Source organism: Penicillium verrucosum (genome assembly GCF_028828655.1).
Source record: "Penicillium verrucosum strain IBT 35672 chromosome Unknown utg000002l_segment0_segment0, whole genome shotgun sequence".
In the NCBI taxonomy this organism is placed as follows: domain Eukaryota; kingdom Fungi; phylum Ascomycota; class Eurotiomycetes; order Eurotiales; family Aspergillaceae; genus Penicillium; species Penicillium verrucosum.
This window is the reverse complement of record NW_026643211.1, coordinates 2,997,133-3,019,006: the sequence shown is the minus strand read 5'-3', so window position 1 is coordinate 3,019,006 and position 21,874 is coordinate 2,997,133. Positions and strand designations below refer to the sequence as shown.

At 49.1% G+C, this 21,874-nt stretch overlaps 6 protein-coding genes across 6 annotated transcripts; 2 read left to right on the top strand and 4 right to left on the bottom strand.

Moving 5' to 3' along the window:
• Positions 1-117: 117 nt before the first annotated feature.
• N7516_006802 (H(+)-transporting V1 sector ATPase subunit D) lies at positions 118-1,326 on the bottom strand (the record flags this gene model as incomplete). The annotated part of the gene is made up of 8 exons (XM_057219522.1): positions 118-362; positions 414-454; positions 513-522; positions 585-633; positions 687-1,012; positions 1,074-1,084; positions 1,144-1,256; positions 1,312-1,326. The coding sequence occupies 8 exons, from the start codon at positions 1,324-1,326 to the stop codon at positions 118-120; spliced, it is 810 nt and encodes a 269-aa protein (XP_057073613.1).
• A 171-nt stretch (positions 1,327-1,497) lies between these two features.
• On the top strand, positions 1,498-4,365 carry N7516_006801 (mRNA splicing protein SYF1; the record flags this gene model as incomplete). Its single annotated transcript, XM_057219521.1, has 5 exons — positions 1,498-1,671; positions 1,730-1,846; positions 1,911-1,964; positions 2,036-4,047; positions 4,104-4,365. Exons 1-5 carry the CDS (start codon positions 1,582-1,584, stop codon positions 4,363-4,365), a joined length of 2,535 nt encoding a protein of 844 aa, XP_057073612.1. The 5' UTR covers positions 1,498-1,581.
• A 663-nt stretch (positions 4,366-5,028) lies between these two features.
• N7516_006800 (uncharacterized protein) lies at positions 5,029-10,134 on the bottom strand (the record flags this gene model as incomplete). Its single annotated transcript, XM_057219520.1, has 6 exons — positions 5,029-5,379; positions 5,458-5,840; positions 5,902-6,008; positions 6,064-6,452; positions 6,514-6,859; positions 6,917-10,134. The coding sequence occupies 6 exons, from the start codon at positions 10,132-10,134 to the stop codon at positions 5,029-5,031; spliced, it is 4,794 nt and encodes a 1,597-aa protein (XP_057073611.1).
• Positions 10,135-11,486: 1,352 nt separating this feature from the next.
• N7516_006799 (putative Rho guanyl nucleotide exchange factor) lies at positions 11,487-16,398 on the top strand (the record flags this gene model as incomplete). The annotated part of the gene is made up of 5 exons (XM_057219519.1): positions 11,487-12,689; positions 12,743-13,712; positions 13,769-14,807; positions 14,865-15,777; positions 15,829-16,398. The coding sequence occupies 5 exons, from the start codon at positions 11,487-11,489 to the stop codon at positions 16,396-16,398; spliced, it is 4,695 nt and encodes a 1,564-aa protein (XP_057073610.1).
• A 334-nt stretch (positions 16,399-16,732) lies between these two features.
• On the bottom strand, positions 16,733-18,932 carry N7516_006798 (tRNA lysidine(34) synthetase; the record flags this gene model as incomplete). The annotated part of the gene is made up of 3 exons (XM_057219518.1): positions 16,733-18,465; positions 18,525-18,701; positions 18,779-18,932. The coding sequence occupies 3 exons, from the start codon at positions 18,930-18,932 to the stop codon at positions 16,733-16,735; spliced, it is 2,064 nt and encodes a 687-aa protein (XP_057073609.1).
• A 284-nt stretch (positions 18,933-19,216) lies between these two features.
• N7516_006797 (uncharacterized protein) lies at positions 19,217-21,261 on the bottom strand (the record flags this gene model as incomplete). Its single annotated transcript, XM_057219517.1, has 5 exons — positions 19,217-19,796; positions 19,846-20,090; positions 20,351-20,921; positions 20,977-21,184; positions 21,237-21,261. The coding sequence occupies 5 exons, from the start codon at positions 21,259-21,261 to the stop codon at positions 19,217-19,219; spliced, it is 1,629 nt and encodes a 542-aa protein (XP_057073608.1).
• Positions 21,262-21,874: the final 613 nt, after the last annotated feature.

The following is a 21,874-nucleotide window of genomic DNA, read 5'->3' as shown; positions in this document are numbered from 1 at the left end:
AAAGTAGATGAAACGAGCCATGGGGCTAAAACAAGTATGAGCATACAAAGTGGTACATGTCGCGGTCACGGAAGATGTCAACAAGAAAAGAGTATCAATACGAAACAAAATGGCAGTCTAGAAGATGACATCGTTGTCCTCCTGCTCGCCCAGGACATCTGTCGTCTCTTCCTCCTTCGCGAAGATAGCAGTATCGGTAGCAGCAGGTGCCTTGGGGTTTGCTGCTTGCTCTTCCTCTGCCTTTTGCCGGGCCGCGAGAATCTCAGCGTCTGCGGCAGCAACGTCCCTCTTCTTCTTGCCTGAAACCTTCTTCAGGCGGTAGAATTCCTCTCGGTCGAGCTCATCGAGTTCGGAGTTGATGTCTTCACAATGGTTAGCATGTGCAAGAGACACTCGAAGTAGACGGTACAAACATTTGATAGTGTTCTCGGTTCGAGGAATGATAACATGTTCACTGTTGATTACATGTTAGTATCCCTAACAAGGATCGAATTCATGAGTCCCGGTCTTACATCGCATTTACTATATGACACAAGTTAGTTACCAGCCGTGAGCCATCACAATCCATGCAAAGAACGACTTACCTCTTCGGTTGACAACCTTGATTACTTCATCCAGAATCAAGAAGGCAGTCTGGCACAATTGGTAAGCGATATTCCAACCCATTGCGTAGATACCAAGCATACCTGTAAGCTTGCCAGTTCCACCAATGTCTCCACGGCCCGTGCGTATGTCTCCCGACAGCGTTGGATCTGCTGTCCTCCCTTTCCTAGACCTGTCAGACCAAAGTCATTGACGCCCTCCTGGGTGTAGCTTTCAAATGTAGGCAGAAGAACACCGGAAATGTTCTCTTGCTTGGTTCGCACGCGGAAACGAGCCTGCTTGGCGGACTCCTGGATCTGATAGCCGATGTCGCCGCCTACCGCGTAGCTCACTTCCGCTAGCGAGAAGGCAGCAATCTGCATGACCCGACCCATCTTCTGTTTGGCTTCATCGATGCGACGAGTGATGTCTGTCGAAGTATGATTAGCGGCTCGATAAGGTGGGGAACGGGAATGTGTCGCATTTCATACCTCGGAAACGCCTGTTGAGATAGAGGGTCAGCATATATTCTGGGAAGCAGGAAAGGCACAGGAATCATACTTTGTTAGAGCTTCACTCTTTCTCTTTAGTAAACTATGGCCAATTTCCGCTCCCTTCAGCTTGTTCTTCATCAACCCCAATGATTGGCGAGTTGGGAATACTGCCTCTCGGCCCTGAATAGAGGTCAGATGAAGTCAATATCAGAGTTCAATGCCACAATAAACTTACTACAGCGCCGGACATGATTGTAGCAGAACAAAGATCACAATATAGTCCTTGTTGTTCAGCTAGAGCGGCCACATTGGTATGACGCCGATAAAGCTCCACCGCCCACCTGATACAGATGAATCACGTGCCACAATCAATGTGGGTGGGAACCTCATCCATCAATTGCTTTGGGCCTTAAAACGCGCACGCCAGCAGCCTCTTGTTTATGCAATTTTCCTTTATGCTGACACGTTGATCGTGTAATTGGATTTCGCTCGACTGAGTGGCGCAATGCCAGGGACGCTTTTGCCCCCGAGATCCCACCGGCAGCACGCAGAGATGGATCGACCATCTGCGCCCCGGCCTGACCTCTACTTGATCGTAAGTTTTGAACCATTGGACCATTCGAACTCGAGGCTTACTTGCATTTCATCACTAGACTGATCAAGACATCATCTACGAACAAGATCTGCTCCGCAACGCTGTTAGTGTCAAGCCATGGCTTGCCTACATCGAATTCAAACAGCAAAATGGCACGCTATATGAGCAAGCATTTGTATGCCTTTACCCACCACAACTGAGTCGCCAAGGATCACCACTAATCTAATGGCTTCTATTAGGTCATGGAGCGCGCTTGCAAGCAATTTCCGCGTTCTTACAAGCTCTGGAAGATGGTAAGTGACTTTTTCTTTTTTGGAAAAAAAAAAGAACAATCCAAAGCCTCTGCTTTTACTGACCGTCCTAGTATCTGGAGTTCCGAACAAAGCACTTGAAGGGCCGCAATCCCACGGTGTATCGCGCCGAGTACCAGAAAGTCAACTCACTCTTCGAACGAGCCCTGATCCTCCTGAACAAGATGCCGCGCATCTGGGAAATGTACCTCGCCTTCCTGCTCCAGCAGCCCATGGTGACCCAGACTCGACGAACCTTCGACCGGTCCCTTCGCGCTTTGCCGGTCACACAGCACAACCGAATCTGGAGACTATACAAAGGCTTCGCTCGGTCTGCTTCCGGACAGACTGCTATCAAGATATTTGCTCGGTACATGCAAATTCACCCCGAGAACGTCGAGGATTACATTGAGCTACTTGTTGAAAATGGTGAATATACGGAAGCCGTGAAGAAATTCATGGATATCCTCGACGACCCCCGATTCAAGTCCAAACATGGCAAGGGTCCATTCCAGTTATGGTCGGAGATGGTTGATCTCCTAGTCTCCAAGGCTAAGAAGATTGTGACTGGCCCTCAGGTCGGAATTGACGTTGACGCCATTCTGCGGAGTGGTATCGAGCGCTTTGCGGACCAGAGAGGGAAGCTGTGGGCCGGGTTGGCCACATACTGGATCACCAAGGGCAACTTCGAAAAGGCACGGGACGTCTTTGAGGAGGGAATCACTACTGTCATGACGGTTCGTGATTTCACTCTCGTCTTCGACTCCTATGTCGAGTTCGAGGAGTCTATCATTGGAAGCTTGATGGAAGGTGCAGCGGTCCGCTCTGACAAGGGCAAGGCCGACGAGGACGCCGACTTTGATCTTGACCTCCGCATGCTGCGCTTTGAGCAGCTGATGGACCGCAGACCATTCTTGGTGAATGATGTACTCCTACGCCAGAACCCTCACAACGTCATCGAATGGGAAAAGAGAGTGGCACTCTGGAATGATAATAAAGAAGAAGCTGTCCACACCTATACAGATGCCATTGCTGCAATCAACCCGAAGAAAGCGCTTGGAAAATTCTCCGAACTTTGGGTCAATTACGCAAGGCTTTATGAGAACGGGGAGGACTTGGATACCGCAAGAGTCATTTTCGACAAGGCTGTTAAAGTTCCATTCAAGTCTGTAGCCGAATTGGCAGAGACCTGGTGTGAATGGGCTGAAATGGAGCTCCGCGCCGAGAATTTCGACAAAGCAGTCAATATCATGGCGAAGGCGACACAGGCACCGAAAAAATCGACTGTGGACTACTTCGACGAGACACTGTCCCCACAGCAAAGAATCCACAAGAGCTGGAAGCTATGGAGTTTCTATGTTGATCTTGTTGAGAGTGTTTCGTCTTTGGATGAAACCAAAAAGGTCTACGAGCGGATCTTCGAGCTTCGCATCGCCACACCCCAAACTGTCGTTAACTATGCCAATCTCCTGGAAGAAAACAAGTACTTTGAAGAGTCTTTCAAGGTATACGAGCGAGGCTTGGATCTTTTCATGTATCCAGTGGCATTCGAACTCTGGAACTTGTACTTGACCAAAGCTGTGGACCGGCATATCGGCATTGAGCGACTCCGCGACCTGTTTGAACAAGCCTTGGAAGATTGTCCTCCCAAGTTTGCCAAGTCTCTTTACCTGATGTACGGCAACTTAGAAGAAGAGCGTGGTCTCGCACGACACGCGATGCGGATCTACGAGCGTGCAACTCGGGCAGTGTCCGACGAGAACCGTTTCGAGTTGTTCGAATTTTACATTACAAAATCGGCCTCCAATTTCGGTCTCACATCTACCAGACCGATCTACGAGCGCGCCATTGCCGCTCTGCCCGACCAGGAGGCCAAAGAAATGTGTCTCAAATTCGCCGAGATGGAGCGACGACTGGGCGAGATCGATCGTGCTCGCGCCATTTATGGCCACGGTTCTCAATTCTGCGATCCCCGCACAAACGCTCCCTTCTGGAAGAAGTGGGAGGTATTCGAAGTCAACCATGGAAACGATGATACTTTCGGCGAAATGCTTCGTATCAAGCGAAGTGTTCAAGCTCAATACAAGTATGTGATCTCCACCACCATCAAACTGATAACCAATTTTCTAACACTATCTACAGCACCGACGTCAACTTCATTGCATCGCAAGCCATTGCCAGGAGCCAACAGCAGCCCCAGACAGGCGAAGAAGGCGAAGGCGATGATGATCAACGCCGCGCAGATGCCATGGCGGAACTGGAGCGTCAAGCTCGTGCCCCAGTTGGCTTCGTGGCTGCCACCAGCGGTCCTGAGGGCGGTAGCCGTCCTCCACCTGCCGGTCAAGAGCCAGTTGTTGCCGAGGCCAACCCCGACGCTATTGATCTTGACATGGATGATGAATAGAGGGAGAACTTGATATGGGCTATCTTTTTTTTTTTCAAGAGAAAGGGAACATTCCATGAAGGTTTTTGTTACTGACTCGATCTCCTATCTCTTTTTTGTCTCATCCGCCAAATTGTATGTTGTATACTTGCTATCTTTACGCATTCTAGTATGAGTGTTTTCGATTGATCGCCGCCTCAGTCCCCTTTTATCTGCTCCGAGCACACTGCATCTCAAATCATGACTTCTTTTTCCGTTTGTTAACCAGCGGACTTTTGGACCTCTCTGATTTTATGTTCGATTTTATTATATTTGTCTTGGGATACCTGATTCAACGTGGCGTTCTATTGTTGTATGTGTATGTGTATAGATTGCCCGAAGGAATGATACACCTGTGTCGCAATTGTCCAGCTCGATATGTTGCAACTACGAAAGTCCATTCTATTGGCGAATTCTAAGTAAGCTTTACGTTGATATAGAACCAGCCTTATCATAGGTAACAAAGAAAGCAAACAGAAACATGGGCAGACTTCTCGCACGCAGCGCATCATCAAATCAAGCTATATCTACATGTAGGAGGACATAAGGCCCCGGCGCTATTCTAGGGTAAATGTAAGAAGAACAGGGGAGTCAAGAAATTAAAAAAGATACATCATACATCCACGGAAATGGTTCAACGCTCCTTTAGGCGGTGCTTTCCTTTGTCTCTTGGAGAGGTTGGCTCTCAGCATTCGCCTCCTTTGCTTCTTTGCTGTCCTGGGGCGCAGTATCTTCGCTCTTCTGCTCTGTCTCGCCAGCCTTTTCCGTCCCATGGGGCTGCTCTGGGGATGAGATGGCAGAGTCCGGAGACTTTTCGGGTTCGTTGGGGGTATCGGGGAAGATCTCCGAGAAGAGATCGGGCAAGAAGCGGCCAAGGCGCTTGCGGGTCTCTACCCAGATTTCCTCCTTGCTTGGGTCTTGGGATGGGGACACAAGGTAGCCTCCATCAGCCATGACTAGGAGGATATTCTTCAAGCTTTCAGGGACGGCTTCTGCCTATAGTATCGAAAGAAGATATGTTAGATGGAATTGGTCTTGATATACTTGAGTCATCGAGTGGAATATTAGACTTACCAGACTATCGCCCTGACCACTGTTCATCATGCGGTCAAGGATGTCGAGGATTCTGAGCCAGAGAGGGAGCATACCCGTCCGGTTGGGGAGCTGGTCAAGGAAGCGCAGGAAGATCTTGCAGACCAACGTTGCGGCTTGAAATCTGGTTTCGCTCATACCAATAGGGTCGGAATGATAGACCTCTGGCTTCAAAAGAAGTAGGACGAGCGGGAATAGGACTTCATCAAAGATGCTAGTCCACTCCTTGTCATCGCTTGAGATCAGTTCGGCAGATAAAAGAGATCGCTGCAACGTGGAAATAGCATGGTGTCGGATATCGCGACACGGGTTGATGCATTGAGCGGTCAAGGACTGGAAGATAGGCGACCAGTAAGCAGCCCAGGCTAGAAATCCACATATTAGAAACTAGTTGCAATATACATATCAAAGGGTCAGTGTAGTTACCTTCGTTCTCCTCAAGGTGAGATTGTTTGATAAGAACCGGAACTCGTCCAGTCAGATGGTAGATCAAGCCAATTGCCTTAACGCCACGAGTCACAACTTGGTTCTCACTATGGAAGGAGATGTAAGTATCAACACTAAAAAGAGTTGCACGAGTGCCCTTACCTCGGCTTAGATTGTTTGACCCCCTTATTACGACGGGCCTGGGCATCCCTGTGTCGTTCTTCGATAGATCCCACACGCCCGGCACTGACGAAGTCGTTGGCAAGGCTGACTACGAACTCATAGTTGTCGGCCGTGATGATATCGGGCATTGACTCAACAATGCTTTGTAGAAGATCAAAGACAAGAGAAGCGACCGCCTCGTGTTGGTGAAGTCTTTGCAAGATTGACCAGAAATCCGGAGAAATTGTGATCTCGTTCCGTAGACGACCCGTATGAGCAATGCACCTGGAAAGACCCTTGACCGTAGCCACTGCCACGGTTTCCAAGGTATCCTGGTCAAATCCAGAAATAGCGTGGAGTACAACAGGTACCCGCATGAAGTGTTGGTCCTAGAGCGTTATTAGTATAGAAGCACACACACACACACACGACAGGGTAGATATCACATACATGACTCAGTCGCAAGAGATTTAGGAGGTAAGAAACAACGCGGGACACAGTTAGCGGATGGAGGTTCTTCGCATCGCGCACCAGTGTTTGAAGAGTTGTTGCCAGGTTTTCGCCAAGAACCTCCAGGGTCTTTTCGTCACGAAGAGTGAGCACCGTTGCCAATTCCAGAACGAAAATCATCGAAGGATCATATTTGGGCTGGTTAGGATCAGCTCTGTTGTTGGCAGTCCTCGACGTTGGTGCCGGGCGTTCGGATTTTACGACGATGACTGCTGGTGCGTTCTCCTCGGGAAGTAGGGACAGCAAAGCGTCCACGAGCATCTCCAATGAAGAGAGGGGAAGAGATCTGCCAGAGAAGTCAGCATCATGGCCACAAGCTCATCAATGAAACACCTTTACTAACTTGATATTTGTTAAAATTTCGGATATGGAGCATGCAGTCACACAATCCACTGTGCAGAGTGTGTTGTCGAGTTCTTCATCCGAAGGCTCAGGAGGGTCGTCTGCCGCATAACTTGAGAGGTAAGACGTAAATGCAGACAAAATTCCCGTGTCGTTGTTGCGTCCATCCCGATCCACCACCTGTGATGGAGGCTGTAGTGGAATTGGAGAAATCTCAAGTTCGGACGTGAGTTTAGCATCAAATGGTGGGATGAGAGAGTTGATGAACAAATTACTCAAGATCCGGACAATATGCTCCCAGCCTTCCTTGACAGTTGCCTCGTTTGTTGAGAGGACTCGGAAAAGCACCACAGTTGCCAGTTGTGCTCTGAAGTCTCGGCCAAATTTGACGGCTAGCTCACTTACCATCACGCTCTTCTGACCTACTTGGACCTCGGTGTTTAGCGCTGTGCTTGGAGGTTTGCTAGTAGCCAAAGTGCTAATCGAGGCAAGGGAGAAGACGATACGGTCGAACGCCTCAGTCAAGCCATAGCGGGCAGCGATCTGTGCACACTGGTCGAAGCCATTGACCACGCGAGAATACACTGCATCATCTGATGCAGACATGAAGACATATGAGAGGGTCGCGATCACTGGTTTCCACGTGGCCGCGAACATTTCGGCATCATACATGTTCGTCTCTCCAACTATGATGTCGCCAGCAGACGAAGACTTCAGCAATAGCTCCTTCCAAGCATAGTCAAACGCATGCTTGTTTTCGTGTTCATCGGGCAGAATGATTTCGTTGTTCTTGATAGAATCGTAGATATCCTCGAGGAATTCTTCCGCAAAGTCTCCACCCCCGTTGACACCTCGCAAGTTCCTTGCGAAGCCAGAGCAAGTCATACGGTTCTGTGACTTCACGTTGCGGTTATAGAGTTCAGTGTTAAGCATGATGATGGCGTAGGTCAAAATGTATAGTGCATCTTTGTCGGCGATGCCATCCGGCTTGACCTTTTCAACGTAATGTTCCGAAAAGGTAGTCACAATGCGCTCAATAAGCGGCGATTCGCCGGGCAAACGGAATGAACTGAGTAGTTCCCGAAGAGCTTCGACTGCATTACGCCCCGAGAAGTCAAGAAGATCCACAAATGCTCCCAACAACTCCTCATTGCCACGTTTGGAGATGTACTCTCCGAGAACTTTCTTCGACAAGCGTGTAGTTCCCTTCAGGAAGCGAGCAACTAGAACAGGATTGTTTGCATCCTCAATAACACCGTTGCTGACAAGGAAGGCAATTCCCTTCTTAGGGTCCTCATTGAAGATCTGCGCTCCCTTGATAATGAGTTTCTTCGTGTGACGTTGTTTTTTCAAGCTTTCTTGAGGAGGATAGTCTCCTTGTATCGGCTCGTCACCCAGCCGGTCATGGATGAACTGCACATAGCCCAAAAGAGAATCGAGACATAATGGGGGCACATTGGTAGTGCTCCAAGTTGCAGAGTCTGGGAAAGCATTACGAGATAGCAATCCAATCATATCCTCGCAAAGATCTGCTCGGTCCACGTCACAATCATAGTTGACGAAAAGCTCAACCATAAAGCTAGGTATGCGTGACAACATTCCAATGCTCTCTACCATTGCCTCTCGGGCTTCGGGCCTTCTCGCCCCACCTTCGAGTCCCAATTTCTGTCGATCTTTAACAGGTACAGGTGTGGATCTTCCACTATTAGCCTGAGAAGCGGGTTGTTTTACCAACTTCGGTGATTGGGGAATGCCTTCGTAGAGCGATGGGTCGATACCAGGTTCTCGCGGTATTTCCACGCGAGGGTGCAAGCAGGCCACTAAATAGGAAATATAGAGTTCCTGTTGTAATTTCAAAACCGGCCTGCAAGTCGATAACAACGTGCCGGCTACTCTCAACGAGCCAGTCAGGATAGCTATGTGTTCCGACCTGACTAGCTGGAAAAGGTGTCGACAAAGATCGTCCTTGGCCAGGGCAGCCAGACTGGGATGCCGAGCAATGGAGGGACCTGCTACCTCCAAGGCAACGTCGATAATCCGGAGTGCCATAACACGCATGGCATCAGTATGTTGCCGGTTATGAGGGTCCAACAGGTCGATCAAGACACGGAATAATTCTTTGATGGATGGTAAAGAATAGGGTTGAAGCTCGGTTTCAGCGTCATCGTGCGGGCTCGGCGGTGCAGCTGCAGCTGCGCTGCCATTTCCTGCCTGCTCGGGCGATCCCTCTCGACCGGTACTGTGCCGTTCTGCGGCCGCTGTGTCTGCGCTGATGGCTGAGAAGTGTTGCGATGTGACGGTGTCTCCGTTGACCGACGGGTCCATCTTCAGACGAGACGGTGGGTCCTTCTTTGTGTCTTCACCAGCAAATGGATCCGGTCCTACAGGCATTTCTTGATCGAGATGCGACAGACGCATGAAGATCACCTGGCACATTTTGACCATTGCCATTTCGGCGGATCTGCGAAGTACCTCTGATAGACGGCCCTGGCAACACATGCTCAAACCAGTTTCCATCATTTCGCAGACGCTCTCGTCACCCAAAAGTTCGCCTTCGGGTCGTGAAAGTATGCCCTCCATCAACTTCAGAATCCTCAACAGCACTATCTCATCCGCCGAGGAGTCGCTGGCTTCGAATCGACAGTGTGTAATGGCGGCTGAGAGCAGTTGCATCGCGATCGGGAGCCGTGGGGAATTTGGGTTGATAATATTGTAAGAGAGGAACTTGGTAACGGAGACCAAGGCGATAGAGGTAATTGCGGCAGAGGTCGAAGAGGAGCGAACGACCTGTAAGAATGGATGAAGTAAAGCTGGGGTATCAAAAGTTCGGATATCTTTGCAATCTTTCAGATCACTCCGCAGTCGTGTAAAGGCCGATATTAATGGGTTGTCCTGCATGCTCTTCCCCTTCTTCCCTCGCAGACCCCACCGATTGGCCAGGACATGATCTTCATCGGGACGAGTTATCGATTGACCAGTTCTGCGTGGACTTGGGCTCGAGGGAGCAGAGTTATCCCGCTCATAGACACGAGAGGCTCCATTGCCGCCCAAGATGGCGGAAACCGAGGAGTGAGCCCAGCGGGCATGCTTGCGCATGGATGAGGTGACGGTGATACATTCAGTGGTCACCAAAGCCACCGGGTCGATGGCAATTGGGAGTGAGGACGAGTCCATGGTGGGATCGAGCATCGCAGAAGATGCTCGCTGTTGTGACACCATTTTGGATGTCGGAACGAAACAGCTGGTCTCTTGATCATCATACTGCTGGTTACCTTATCGAGCTTAGCGTCTTCCCCGCCCATTCACCGCCTACGACAGGGGCTGTATTGCACATTACCACCTAATTTGTATTAAACTGATTTGATTGGATCCAAATTTGTACCGATGGGGTATTTAGTACCATCTGGTAATCGATCGCATCCATGGATCCAAAATGTTTGATTTCGCCTTTGTTGACATCCTTCCATGCGAGTTCAACACCACCTACCAATAATAGTCAGATAATCAGACTATAAGAAGTCGATATGGGAGGTAAAAAAGACAATAAGAAGCTCTAGGCACATCATGTATGCATGAATTAATCAACATATTAACGCGGCGATCATCGATATAGTGGCTGATATATTTTCCGAGTAAACAAAGGTGGAATTTCCGAATTGACACGAATATTATTATTTATAAAACAAGTTTTGTTGAAGTGTTCAAAATATAATGGCATTGTGCGTCAGACATATCTAGTATTTCTATCTATAACTATATACTTATCATGAAACATTCTCATATAACTACATGGGTCTAGCCATCAAGCTCGTGTATAAAAATTGAAAATATGGAGACCAACAAGGTGCGATGAACCCCATATATTCAGCGAATCATGCAGATGTGACCTGTCACACTGGTCCTTGCAGCTGTTGGGGATCGCAACGATAGCAACGGTGTTGATAGCGTTGGCCGGACAAAACATAGTAGAGTAAATATTAAAAACAAGAGATTAGGACATTTCAAAGTAGAGAATGTAATTCTTACAACCTAGTCAATCAGGGTGTGCTGGACATATTCAAGTCATTCTTTTATTTACTATTCTTAGTGTTAGGCGCTAATACCCGCTCTTCTATCGGGCTATCGCGATATCAACCCACCGCTTCTCTTGTCCCCGCCTCAAAACAAACGCCTCCCCTCAATCTTACACTTCCTTTACATACCTTTTGGGGATCTACCCTTCTTTTCTTTTTTGCACTGCACGTGTCTACTCCCTGAATCTATGAATTGAGTGGATATCTTCTGTACCTCAGCTTCTATGGAGTGGAGCGCGAATGTCGCAATCGCTTTATCAACAACAGGATAACACATCCTACATGCGATCTTCAACTGTCTTTCACTCAGCCTAGGAAAATTCCTCTCATTTAATTCCAAGTACAGCGCTCTTGTTTCCCCTCACTCGCTACCTTGCTACTGCATCGCTCCTTCTACGCCAAACCTAGGCGCATTTCATTTGTTTATCGCGCACGATAGCGCTTGCTCAACAGCTTCTCGCATTCCGCACTTGCACTACAAGTGCCTTTCCATTCGTTATGGCGACCATCGCACCTCCCCCCGCAGCCCCTACGCTGGCAGACCTACCCCTCGAACATCTTAGCCTCTACCATGTCGTCGACTCATGCTTATCATCCATCTTCGTCTTCTATGGTGCTGTTTCCACCGCCAATGCCACTGTGAGCAGTTCCCGCATCCAGGCCCATATATTCACTCCCGCCGGGTTTCAAAGTTACCCTCGAATTACGGTGTCCCCAGCCGCTCCCGTGTATGCTGCAGTCAACCACCTACCCCGCGAAAAACAAGGAGATGAGGTGTGTCGCGGACTTGCCGTCAGCATGCTGAGGTACTTTGCCGAGCTGTCTGAACCGGTTAAGCACCGTCTGACTGGGGTGGCTCGGTCAGGAAGACCGGGAGGAAAGGCCCCCAAGATGTTCGATGAGATGCATGCTGCGGACCTGGCCAACCGTATGGCAAAAGTGGATGATTCATTGGAGATTATTCAGGATATACGGAGCGCATATCAAGAACGCAGGGTGCCGTGGATTGACATCGATGTGGTGCTTCCTGCAGGCACTATACAACCATTCCACCGGCGAGAGAGTGTGGGATCAGATCTTGAGGGGAGTCAGAATCCCCAGTACGGACCATACACACCCCTGATAGAGGCGTTGGGAGATCCTATGTTTTTGCCAACATCCCGACTAAAGCGTGCGCCGTCTCAGCCGACCAATGTCAGCAAATCGCGGCTGTTCGCAAGAAGCCAGAAAGAAGCCCTTCGTCTCACCATGTGCGAGCTTGTGGATACCGAAGAAAGATATGTCGCCAAACTGTATTCTCTCGTCCATGAAGTGGCCGACGAATTTCGGCAAAAGGCTGTGGGTAGAGGACCATCCAGTAACAGCCCCGACGAGGCCGCTTTGGCGGCATTATTCCCACCGTGTTTGAATGAAATCCTGGAAGTCAATCTGGGCTTCCTCGATGTCATCCGACAAGTTCTCGATGAAACGGAGAAAGATGCCATCACAGATATTGGTCAGGACACGGAGCTCCCTTCCAATCATCGCGGTTTACCCAGAGATAGATCGGATCCGCTTGGGGCTCTGGCATTCGCAAAGGCCCTCTTTGAATGGTTACCGCAATTTTCACAGCCATACGGAGATTATATGCGAGCACATACAGGTTTCACACAAACTCTGAATCTGTTCATGAAAGATAAGAACTCTAGCTTTTCGAAGAGGGTATACGAGACGGGGAACAGAGACTGCGCTCTTTGTTGATGGAACCCGTTCAGCGACTCCCTCGATACAGTTTGCTGATTGACACCATGACTAGCAATCTGCCCTTGGTTCATCCTGCTGTGCGAACTCTGCTGAAAGCAAGAGACATTGTGAAGGATATCTGTGCGCTAGAGAATAATTCCCCATCGAGCCACGCTCAAAGCCTTCAACGCCTGAAAGAGCTAGTTAACGGATGGCCAGCAAAGACATTTCCTGAAGGTCGGCTGATTACCGCAGTCGACTTCAACGAGATCACCCCTCCCTACAATCTGGACACCCAGTCATCTGGAAACAGCACGGGGATCATGCTTCTTTATAAGAACTGCCTGGTTCTTCTAGCAAAGCCCGCCGAAAGCCGGGCCACGGCCCGTGGTGTACTGGCTGACATCGACAATGCGGCCGCCGCAACGAGTGATATCTCTACGTCTTTACCGCCAGCAGAACTACAGGTTGTGCAGGTACTAGACTTTCATAATGTGCGTTGCATGCAATCTGCATGTGGTCGAATTTTGTTTGCTGTGCCAATTTCAGCCAAGTCCATGACAGATGAAACAAGTGCTGGAGCCGACCTCCTTGCACTGGAATTGGCTGGGACATATGAAGGAAGAGCCAGTCGATTTATTGAAGAAATATCCAAAGCGAAGATTGAGGGTCGGTTTCCCGAGAGTGAAAGAGAAGGAGGCAAGTGGACACTCCGAAGCCCTGCCACCGGAGCTGCGAGCAACGTGGGAATCCTGGCCTGTGTGTGCGAGGATGGTGAAAGCGCCGCGTTGAATCAGATTCAGTCATCCCCCATACGGGTTGTTTTTGATGCATCCAAGGCGGCCTGTGGTCAAATGCTGAGAGATTCCAATCTTGAGGTCATCATATCGATATCTCCTCCCAATGGAGACCAATACAGACTAGACATCGATTCAGTGGTTGGATCTGGGTCTACGGATTTGATCACGGTGGACACCTTCATTCCCACTCTTTCACGCCGTCGTAAGTGACCTCCTGTGATATCTTTATTTTCTTGACACTGACATTTAGAAACAAAGTTCAATATTTGCTGTCGCCTCTACATAGCCCCCGAAACCCGGCATTGACGAACCCATTGGTTCATTCCAATTTTGAAATCCTTCGGTATATCGCCAGCAGCTTAATAACCCAAGTCAAGTCTTCGCGGGGGTTCCGGCCACCTTCGCCGACCAAACTGATCTCAAACTTGTTGGGGAGTAGCCGTGATAACGTGTCCACTCACAAAGGGTCAGGATCAGCCACTCTTACCGGTGAATTCCCAAAAATGCTCCCGCCAAGAGGCACCCTGTCGAGATCAAACACTTTGCCTTCGACATTCCCCGGGAAAGATAAAGATAAAGAGAAGGACAAGGAGAAGGACAAGGAGAGAGACAAGGACAAGGAGAAAGAGGAAACTGGGAGCAAAATATCAGTTGTTGGGGCATCTACCTCCAAGGGACTGGATACTCAGTTCGGGTTGCTGGAACAAACATTTGCAGCCTATGTAATTTCTCTGCAGTCTCGGAGTGGAAATATCCTGGGCCGAATGCTTCGGGTCAGAGAGCATGTTGACCGTGCGCCAGTCAATGAGCTCTACAACATTTTGCTGGAAGACCCAAGCAGAATCCAGGCTGCCGCTGAAGTGCCAGTTGATACGCTTTTCGTCGCATTTGAAACCTTTCTGGCGAACGCTTGGAGAAGAAGCATGGGCTCTGTCTTGAGCCCCTCCTCTCTGAAATGGATTCAAAGCCAGTTTGACACCATGATACCACGAGATTTCGATGAGCAATTCCGGAAATTCGTGACAGATATGAGCCCGCAAAACAGACGAGCCCTAGCTGCGATCATTCGACTACTTGCCGAACTACTCGATGCATCTGGAAATGACGGAGATCGTGGTGCTTTGACGATGGCATTTGCGGAAGTACTCACAGAAGACGGAGATCCCAGTCATCATGTCTCCCTTTTAGATCGACTGGTCGAAGACTTTGACAACCTCTTCGAAGAATTTATTCCTGGAGGTACCTCAGTGGAAGGAACACTAACCTGCGATCAATCGAAATCTCACACCAATGCTGGGTCAGTCGGTTCCAATTCTTCCTCTTTCCGGAAACGCTTTGGCTTTGGTATGCACAGGGACACCTCGAAAAATGAAGGCGAAGGCAAAGTCGCGGCGATTCTAAGGACATTGAGCAAGAAACAAAGCCCGGCCGGCTCAGAGCCCAATACACCCAAGGGGTCTGTGATGCGATCAAAGTCGACTGACGTAGACTCTCGTCTGGGGTTCTTCCGCCCTACATCTCGCGATCGTCCTACATCTCGTGATCGACCTACATCCCGCGACCGACCTACATCCCGCGATCGCCCTACATCCCGTGATCGTCCGTACCGTCCGTATGGGTTCGCATCCGAGGAGCAAATCTCGAGGCCGGGCACCGGGTACGAAAACCCACCTTCTCTATCTTCTTTCCGAGGCTTCTCTGAAGATGTCGCGCCAAGGACTCGCAGAAAAAGAAGGAGCTCTCTTTCGGACTTACGACCACCCACATCATCCTCAGATGCATCCAGTATCTCTCCAACTCAACAACTCCGCCCGACGACCCCTTCCAGCCACCCGCGAGCGGAGGTGGTAACGCCCACCAAGCAGTCTAGACCCCAGAGCAGTTACATACCAACATCACCTATGCGGGGTCAGTCCCCAATGCGTGGTCAATCACCAATGCGTTCTAAGCCGCCAGCGAAATCCGGTTCACCGACGCGACTAGGATCACCCATTCGCCGCCTGTCGCCGCCCCGTCCCTCTACGCCGAGCAGGAAGGAGAACATTGATCCCAGGAGTCCACAGACAGAACGTACAACCAAGCCCAGGGGGGGTGTGTCTGAATCGCCCGTGGAGGAGGCAAGGAGGAGATCCCACACGTCAGGCATTCCTCAGCGGACTCCGGGCCTTCGAGAGCGGCCAACCGTCAACAGTTCCGATACTAAGCGGCCACAATCTTCGTCTTCCTTGCAGAGACCGCTGAAACCGCGGATGCAAAGCCCACAAAAGGTCGGTCGCATCTTATTTGTCTCGATTATGACTTCACTGACATTCTCTTAGTTACGTGATCGTGTTCAACTAGAAAAGAAGACCCAAAAATCCACCCAATTGGGCCTGAAAGATGAGCTTACAGAGCTTGGCAACGAATTGCGTTCTCTGAAACTCACGCCACCAAGGCAATCCAACGCAATGAACTTGGAGTTTGATTTTGACCGTACAAACACCAATCCATATTCTGCTACTACCGCATCCCTTGAATCTCGCATGCGCAATCTTGAAGCCAAATTTGACACGCTTACCGGGGAATACAATGGCCGCACAACCGCTCTCGAGCGAGACCTGGAGTCGTCGTTGATTCTTAGCGAGAAGCGCGTGAAGAAATTAGACGAGCTTTATCGCGAGGCAAGCGCGGAGAACGAGGCTCTCTATGATCGGTTTAATACCGAGCTCAGCAAGATTGCAAAGGATGTCCGTTCGGGCCACGCAGAAGATGCCTTGAAATCTCAATTGGCAAGTGCTCTAGACGAGATCGGTCGAGTGAAGAAAGAAAACTTCCGTTTGAAGCGAGAAGTTGGAGGTCTTCGAGCCCAGTCAGCTGCCGCTGCACTGGTCAAGGCGAGCGAGCAATAACCGAATATACAGCATCGAGGGCTTGTCCCATCACACATTCATTTCCCACACCTGGACATCTTACACAACCTGACACCTGTCACAATTATCTTTTCCTTTCACCTTGTATTTTGATATCGCACCAGCCTCTTCTACTTTCCTTTGGACACCTATTCATTTGCATACATATCATGAGCCTTTCTTACTTGTATTCATTCCTATTTCTTGTTGCCCTTCACACTGGCCTATCCGCACAGATAGTCATTGACCATGCTTGCATAGCTCAGGAGACCAAGTTTTTACATAAATGGCTTGCGTTTTTTTTTTTTTTGTCTAGGTGTTGTTGTCATGTACACTAAGTCTCTTCGGCATTTTTACCCACCGGCCAGCCCATCAGGCGTAGGGCCTCAGTATCAATCATTTTGTACATCCACTGCCATTGCAGTTTCCACCGACATCGTAGATGTACTAATTCCACCTCGCTGAGGGAAGGATACTTAGTTGAATGACCAGATAGCCGATATTCCAAAGTCGGCAATGCCAGCTGTTGCCAAATCTTCCGACCCAGAGGATTCCCTGGCTTAGACACAATGCCTTCCCTTGATATCACAGGTAGAGTGAAACGCAGCTGAGCAGGCGCTTCAGCAGACAAGACGGCTTTGAGGTGCTCAAAAGTCCCGGGAACTTTCTGTTCAGCAGTAGAATCCTTATTCATTCGCCCCTGCGGCCTTGAATTAACCGCATCTTTGCGTATCCGTTCAATATCAAATTTATGGAACGGACGTATCGTAAGAGGAAGACTTATCAATCGACCTCCCAGTTCACTCGGATCACGGTCGCACGGAACGAGACGAAGTCGCATCCAGTACCGGTTATCCCACAAAGCCCACGGAGTAAAACTGCCACCAGGCGAGACATTGATTTGCGTCACGGGATCCCGATTTCTCATGAATGGTTGCCGGGATAGCAACCAGATATTATCACCCCCGAGACGAGGATCCTGGGACTTTCCAGGCGTCGAGGATTCATCTGCGAGACGCTGGAACAGAACACCCGCTACCGTGAAGGCCTTTTTTCTTTTCTGGTCATTGGACGTGGCGCTTGCGTCGGGAGATTCATCTTGACCAGGGAACACGTTGGAAACTAGTGGCTCGTAGCTGCGTAGCGAGAAATGGCTATCGGGGAATGGAGAGACTAGTTCTGTGATGCGGCGGAGAACGATGGTCTGGATCTGTCGGATTCGAGACGCTGATAATGTTGCCAGTTGGGGGTCCATGGATGCTGGGCTTGTGTCTAGGAATTGAATGACCGCTGACCCTGCCTTGGGGTTGAAATCTAGGATTCGGCATTGGGATGAGAGGAGACAGTTGGAAAGCTCGTTTGACTTCTGCAGGAGGTTTTGGCTTGAGCGGATGAGGGAGAGGATGGATTGTGACTCCAGTGCACGGGGTAGGGAGCTTGAGGTGCGAAGGCTGCGGATGGCGTTCCGGGGAGTGAGGGTTGGGTCGAAATTTGTTGGATCGGAGACGTAGGGAACATTGTTTTTGTGGCAGGTCTCCAGAAGGCTTGTTTTAGTGAAAGAGAGTAGAGGTCGACAGATGAATATGCCTGGGCTTGCCATGTTTACATTGGATGTGAGATTAGAGTAGATTTGATCTGTCGTAGCGTTTGAGTCAGGAGGGCCGATGAACCCATGCTTATGGTTATCGAATCGAACTTTGAATTGCGGTTTTGTTGGTGGCTTTGTGGGGATTGATGTAGTTGACCAGCTCTCAGAAGCCCCGAAGAGACCATGGCATTCGGGGATTCGTGCAACTTCGGGGATGCCGCCCAGGCCTAAACCATTTGCCCCAGTGGAGAGCCGCCAAATGGTGGTTTCAACGTTGTCATCTTGATGATGGCCTAAAAGCAACGTTTCAAGTTTGAATGCATGACAAGCTATGCCGAGGGCTTGGAAACGGTGTCGTCGAGCATGTGTCTCAAATGCGGACGGTAGGGGACTTGATGCTCCAGTCTTTGGTGAAGTCAATTGATTCTGACTTGAAGTAATCTCTTTCCAGTCCAAACTGAGGATCTGTGTTTTTATATCTGTTTCAGAATGGTTAAACAATCTTCCAAAAATGTAAATATCCCGACTTGAAATGTACCCATATCACGAAGCCACCCAGCAACCTTCTGTGCTTCAACAGTGCTTTCTGGACGAGCACGATGATCTACCACAAAAGCAGTGAAAGAAATGGCTCCAGCAACATCAGAAGAGCGTTCTAGTTGCTTGCATAGGTATGCCAGAGCCATGGAGTCGGCACCACCACTAACGGCGATTCCTACCAATTCACACGTCAGCTAAAATCCCTCGAGATGCAAACAACAATTGTATAATTATTCGATCTTTAAAGCTTACCAAATCTCCGTGGAAGCCGCAGAGTATCATTATCGCCAGGTTTAGTTCCATATTTGGTGTCGCCATAATTGATGCGAACCCGTCGTGATCCGGACCATGCTTGCTGGAAGCAACGCTGGAACAGAAATGGCGAGATTGATATATTCCCGGCCATGTCTATTCTCCTTAGAATCAGACACGCGCAGGAGAACCTCGGGGTGATCTCGTCGGCTCGGCCAATCAATTTTCCCGAGAACGTGACCAGATGGCTTTCACACAAATACGTCCCCAAAGATTCTATCGATGATTATTTTGAATAATTAGCAGTCATTTTTGGGATATTTGAGAGGAAATACGTTAGTGCTCTGATGTTGACATTAGTGTAAGTGGTTGTTGCTGAGTTCCATATGTAGCTCGCGGGATGATATACATTGCTCCAACTTCGTGATTTATATATTTCTAGATCTCAAAACAATTAGGAAAAGCAGCCAGGTAAGCGCCCTCGATTTCCCGCCCCATACCCCCAACACCCTCAAAAATCACATCAGATTTCAGATCTCTGCCAATAATTTCCACTCCATGTCGCAGCTCCTCCGTCAATCTCTCAGCATCAGCAATCTCCGACGCAGGAGTAGGGTTATTAAGCAGGTGGTAACAATCTGCAAGTCGATCCGTCGCCATGGATGCACGCAGTCGATGTAGTAACATAAGAAGAGCGTAGCAGCTTTGTATACCGGAGCAAGCAAAGTAAGGAATAGTTTTCGGATATGCTGTGGACCTAGAAGAAGGTGCTGACCCAAGTAGATTCGGATACGGCAAATTGCGATATATTGTCGTCACAACGAGCGAAGACTTGAGACAGATAATCGAGGATTCTTGCTCGGTGAACGGGAATGAAATCTCGCAGTCTGTCACCCACTTAGAAGGAGACGTTTGGGGCGGGAAATCCACGCTGTTGATTGCTGCGAGATCACAGTATTTGTCGAGAAAAAGGGGGATGTCCATGAATGCCCGGAAACGGTGCAGTCGAGTGCGAGAACTAGAAAGGTCAATAAGATATATATTGAGGCTGAAGATGAATCACTCACGCATGGATGAACATGCGGCTGATCATCCACATGGTTTGAGCTACGGATGCCTCTGGCTCTTCATCAAAAGTTGTCAGAAGATGGCGGTCTGCTTCACCTATTAAAGATACAAGATTCGAATCTAGCTTGCGTATTCGAGTGCCGAAGTCGGAGAGAACGGCCGTCTCATCCATGCGTTCGATGTTTTGGACGATTTTGTGAGACTCAAAAAGAGCTTCTTGTGTTTTCATCATTATGGGCCATGGCTTGTAACAGTCAGTAGAGGATTCAAGGAAAGGAGTTGAATAACCTACCTCCAGAGACACACCAAATTTGGGATAAGGGGTAGTTATTCGTGGATCATTCATATAAACAATTGGTGGCTGGTATCAATTAGTCAAAATCGGCCAGGGGAGTGTTCATATGTTCTCTTACAGAAAGGTGGAGGTTCGACGATAGATATGAGACCCAAATCTATAGGACTAGTGAGCAGCAACTCTAAGAATAAAATGTCTCTCTCACTAACTGTCATCCACCAAGTTCGTCTCTGTGCCTCAGAATAATCTGTCGTCGTCGTATCAAGTCTATGAAGGGAGATATCCATAGCAGTTGTGATAGCCTGGTTACCTCGAGCCCGCATTCTAGATATATTACCACGCTGGCAATACTCATAGATACCGAGGACCACAAGAGCCAGCACCGGATGAAGCTGATTTGGAACCTGCGGATGCAAACCATTTCGTATTCGACATGATTCTGCTTCAAACACATTAGTGATCAAAGCAGCCGGCAAATCGTCAGTCTCGGTTTCCACAGCAGTCAGCGCCGCCTGGGCAAATAGCTGCGCGTACGACCGCCTAAGCGCAAGGCTCGTTTCAGCCATCGGAAAAGTGTCTTCAGTGATGGGTATAAGGACTAGCATTGCGGACAAGGCAAGAGTCAGAGATGACGTCGGCCAATAAGGCATGCGGGACTTTTTTGCTTGAGAATCTTCGTTAAATGGCCTGATCACGGTAGGGCGATCTTCGTGCTGCGGTGCCACTGGAGGCGGCAACAAAGGTAAATATGGATGGATATAAATATAATAGGCATTGGCACTGTGTGTCCGATTAGCAGTCGGTCGTGCCTGAATAATGTCTCTTTTACACCAACATTTCCTCTTCGGATTGATAGGCGCGTACTGCCGATGACCCCCTATCGTGCATAGGGACTGTGTCAAAGGAACTATCATCATGCGGGGTGAGTTGACCCCAGATCTGCTGGGCTCCATCCACAATTGACAGAGAATCCGGGGAGAGATCGAGATTGTGGATTCCAGCATATGGTGATGCCAGGCCGATCATGTTGTCAAGGAATGGTTCTGGCCGTTGGTTAAATACTATGATGGCTTATGATATAGGAAGTTGAGTTACCAATTTCATTGGCGACATCTGACATTGAAGATGGCAGTGAGTTGCCTGCAGTTGGTTGTCGTTGTCTCTCATACTGGGCTCCTCTGCGAGGACCACCCCGGCGACTGGGTTGATAACTGCATTCTCTTTTTCTGTCAGAGCACTAATCAATAAATTAGCCAATGAGATCCAGAATGAGTGATTTGGCATACATTGCCACAGGGATGCTGGCCGTCACAACGTGTTTTCGATGTTCGACTACAAAATATAAGCTCAGGGTAAGAATGAGTGGCAGACAAGGTATGTAACAGACCATGTCAGACACGCAGCTTTCACAGGCGGTTTCATAACACGAGGCATCGTCTAATTGTTTGGAAGATGCAGTTAGCAAATGATTATATCTGCGTAGGGACGTCACCAGGGCACGTGATAACTATGACCTGATTGAATGAGGGCGGTGATAAGATCTACGTACTTTAACTTAATCGTTGCTTCTATTGCTTGAGAAGAATCAATAGGTCGCTGAAGGTATAGTTTGTCCAAGGAGAAGAAGAAGTTACATTTGGCTCGGCGTTTGATCTTTGGATCAAACACCGAGTCAACTTCCGAGGTCGTCATTGGTAGAGGACACCCGCTATCGGTGATTGGCCAATCTTGGA